General features: G+C 40.0%; 1 protein-coding gene across 1 annotated transcript; it reads left to right on the top strand.

Annotated features, from left to right (window-relative positions):
- Window positions 1-2,187: 2,187 nt before the first annotated feature.
- On the top strand, window positions 2,188-3,210 carry LOC124894174 (the record flags this gene model as incomplete). The annotated part of the gene is made up of 4 exons (XM_047404912.1): window positions 2,188-2,339; window positions 2,420-2,492; window positions 2,668-2,850; window positions 3,024-3,210. Coding segments are annotated over exons 1-4 (595 nt in total), but the record flags the coding sequence as incomplete, so codon positions are not given.
- Between the last annotated feature and the right edge of the window lie 592 nt (window positions 3,211-3,802).

Below are 3,802 nucleotides of genomic sequence, written 5' to 3'. Positions count from 1 at the left end.
TTTCAACATAGAATCCATAATAACTCAAGATTCAACCATGAGTTTTAGAAGATAATTAGAGATTCGGGATTCCCAATTTGCAAGCTTCAAGAAGTACCCTTTGAAATCCTAATTCGAGGTATGCAAAGTTTTCCTAAATTCTCAAGGACATAGAAATCATGTTTCAAGAAAGAGTTTTTTGAATTTATGTACATATTCATACTTTAAAAACTTTAACGATATTGTTTTGGCCTTTTGGCTTTCCCCCAAAATGATTTGAAAGTTATATATATATGTATGTTTGTGTTTAAGTCTTGAATATGAATTGAGAGCATGATATAAATGAAATCCCTCTCTTGATATAATTTTTCCCATGTTTCACATGATATGGATTGTTTTGAAATACCTCTTGAAAAGCATGTCATGAAATGTCTTGAATAATGATTTTGGATTATGATTTTTCTTTCAAACGAGAGAGGGTTGTGATGTTGATGAATGTTGTATATCCATATAATTAAAGAGTGCATGATTTTGCCAAAAGCATATGACCGCCATATGTTTTGAAGAGTTTTTTCATCAGTTTTGTCTTATGTTTCGGGACATGAAATCTTTTGTACTAGTTGCATGCTAGGTGGTCCGAATTGAGTTTTTATGAAAGAATTATGCTTAATGCATTATGACTCAGAAATAGAACTTGCAAGTTTGGTATCACGATACAAAAATTAGACAATGCCATAACAGACACAGAGTAATACAGAAATCAGACTTTATCAGATTTTCATATTTTAGAACTTTAGAATGATGCACGTTCAGAAAAGGCTAAAATAGGGCATAAAGAGAGCTTAGGTGGTTCCCCGAAGAAGTAATGAGTCCAGACAACTCACTTCCCAAAATTGTGATTTTCCGATCCGGGTATATTATTATATGCTGGCCTAGTGCCTTATGGCGTATCAAACTCAGACACTCCAACCCTTGCGGAATACTCGGGTTGGGGGATTCCTCACCGAGTCAATGGCGGATTCCATATAGCCCATGGAATATCAGACTTGTAGGAGAGCGCCACCTAACTCAGAAGTAATACAAAGATTAGAACTGTTTTGACAAGAATGACTTATGATTTTCGAATGATGACCATGTGTTTTCAGAAAACTATTTTATGCATGATGTGTTGATGAAAATTTTCTCTCATCTATTATATATATATATGTTCAAAGAATCTATTTTTGGATTGCTTTGCGTGCCAGTACATTTGTGCTGACCCCCTCCCCCTTCTTTCCAGGTTTTGAGGCACAGTGTAGAGGTCTAGATAAATAGTAGATATTTCAGATCGTAGATCAGTTTGTGTAGTGGTGAGTCTTCTATGATCCAGAAGGCCTGGTTATTTTAGATATTTATCTTTAGTTATGTTTTGGTCTACTGGGGGCCTTGTCCCAGTTTTCAGATAGTTTGTTTAGTTCATAGTAGAGATTTTGCAGATTGAGTCAGACATTATTATGATTCAGATATATTTTGGATTTCAGTTTTCAGTATTATGACCATATTTTCGTAGTAGATTTCTACTTCCGCATGATCTTTTATTATATGAATGTTGTGCATGATTACCAGATAGAGAAGGGTGTTTTGGGCCTTCATGTTTCGGAATTCTCGTCATGGCCAGGGCCCCATTTCGGGTTGTGACAGACTTGGTATCAAAGCACGGTTCATGGTCCCAAGGTGTTTGAAAAATCGTGTCAGGTAGAGTCTTATTTATGGGTGTGTAGCGCACTACACTTCTAAGCAAGAGGCTACTAGGTGTTTAGGAAATATTTCCCTTCTTTTTGATTTAGTTTGTGCTTCAAAGTCATTCCTAATCAGTGATCTTTTGTCTTACAGAAATAACAGACATGCCTCCTTGCCGCAATAACAATCAAACTTCCTAGAACGATAAAGTCTGTCCCACTTATAGGATGAGGACACGCAACATATCTCACACTCCCGAACCTTTCCATACTCTGGGAGTCTCTCCAGTCCCGACCAGTCCACCTCGGGCTCCATGGACCAATGTGAACTGTCCCCCGACTTCTAGGGGAATGTATCAAATCAAATGCAGAGTTCAGACAATCTATTCACATGCTAGCACAGTTGGTGGCTGCATAAGCTCAATGGTCAGAAGATACTAGATCTACATCAGTTGTATTCGAGGCTACTCGGGTGGGCCAATTTATGAGGATGAATCCTGCCAAATTCACAGGCACCAAAGTAGAAGAAGATCCACAGGAGTTTGTGAATGAAATGGAGAAAATTTTTAAAGTGATACATGTGGATCAAATTGAAGGTGTTGAGTTGGCAGCCTACCAGCTGAAGGATGTAGCAAACCAGTGGTACTACGAGTGGGAGGATGTAAAGGTGACAGTACTGAGCCCATAGTTTGGGATGAGTTTGTAAAAGCTTTTCTTGACAGGTTCTATCCACTGGAGCTGAGGAAAGCTAAAGCTGAGGAGTTCATAAACCTTAAGCAGGGTAAGCGTGCAGGAGTACACTTTAAAATTTAATTAGTTGGCCCATTTTTCTCCCTAGATGAAGAGTAGTATGAGGGCCCGAATGAGAAAGTTCGCATCCATCCTCTTGGATGAGATGGTGCTCGAATGTAAGAGAGTTATACTGAGTAGGGATATAGACTTCGCTAGGATGTTCGTTCATGTGCAGCAGGTAGAAGAGAAAAAAAAGAAGATTGCCGAAGCCATGGAGAAGAAAAAACAGGCCAAGAGAGCTAAATCAGCAGACCAGGGTCAAAGTCAGCAGCAGAGTGGAAACTGGGGCAACAAATGGCAAAAAAAGAAGTTTTGTGGCAAGGCACAGTCTGCAGCTAGTGCCCTAGCGCCCAGACCTCCAGTTGATAGACGATCTCATAGCTTTTAAACAAATCCTGGATCTAGAGCACAGGATACCTAGTCTCAGGGAAGTATGGCTCAGCAGTATCATTTTTTTTGTGATGTGAGAGTTGTGGTAGAAATCATCCAGGGAAGTATCAGTTGGGCACACTTGTATGTTATTCTTGTGGTCAGCCAAGTTACTTTCAGAGGGATTTTTCATCTGCTAGGAGAAATATTGGTTGTGTCATATCTCAGGCAAATTTTTCTGCACCACCACCAACTCAAAAGGGCGCCACATCAGCTGTCGGGAGCGGTCGCAACCGGTTATATGCTTTGACCAACCTCCAGGAGGAGGAAGCCTTACCATATGTTGTCGTTGGTACGTTACAAATCTTTTCACGTGATGTATATATGTTGCTTGATCCCGGGTCTACCTTATCTTATGTGACCCCTTATTTGGCTTTTGGTTTTGGGTTTGAGCCCGATGTAATTTCTGAACCCTTCTCTGTTTCCACTCCGGTGGGTGATTCTGTTGTGGCTAGAAGGGTGTATAAAAATTTTGTTGTATGTATTCTTAGCTAGGATACCGTGGAAGATCTCATAGAACTTGATATGGTTGCTTTCGATGCTATCTTAGGGATGGATTGGTTCCATTCGTCCTATGCCACATTAGATTGTAGGACTCGAAGAGTCACTTTTTCTTTCTTGAATGAGCCAGTAATAGAATGGGAAGGACATTCTTTAGCATCTAGAGGGCACTTTATATCCTACCTCAAAACCCGCAGACTCATTTCTAAGGGTTGTTTGTGTCACCTTATTCAGGTTAAGGACTCTAATGCCGAGAGTCTTCCTCTTCAGTTTGTCCCTGTAGTGAATGAATTACCAGAAGTCTTTCCAGATGATCTCCCGGAAATACCACCTGATAGGGAGATAGAGTTTGGTATTGATGTGTTGCCCGATACCCGCCCCAT

The sequence above is a fragment of the Capsicum annuum genome, unplaced genomic scaffold (genome assembly GCF_002878395.1).
Source record: "Capsicum annuum cultivar UCD-10X-F1 unplaced genomic scaffold, UCD10Xv1.1 ctg70899, whole genome shotgun sequence".
Lineage (NCBI taxonomy): Eukaryota > Viridiplantae > Streptophyta > Magnoliopsida > Solanales > Solanaceae > Capsicum > Capsicum annuum.
This window is presented reverse-complemented; position numbering and strand designations above follow the sequence as displayed.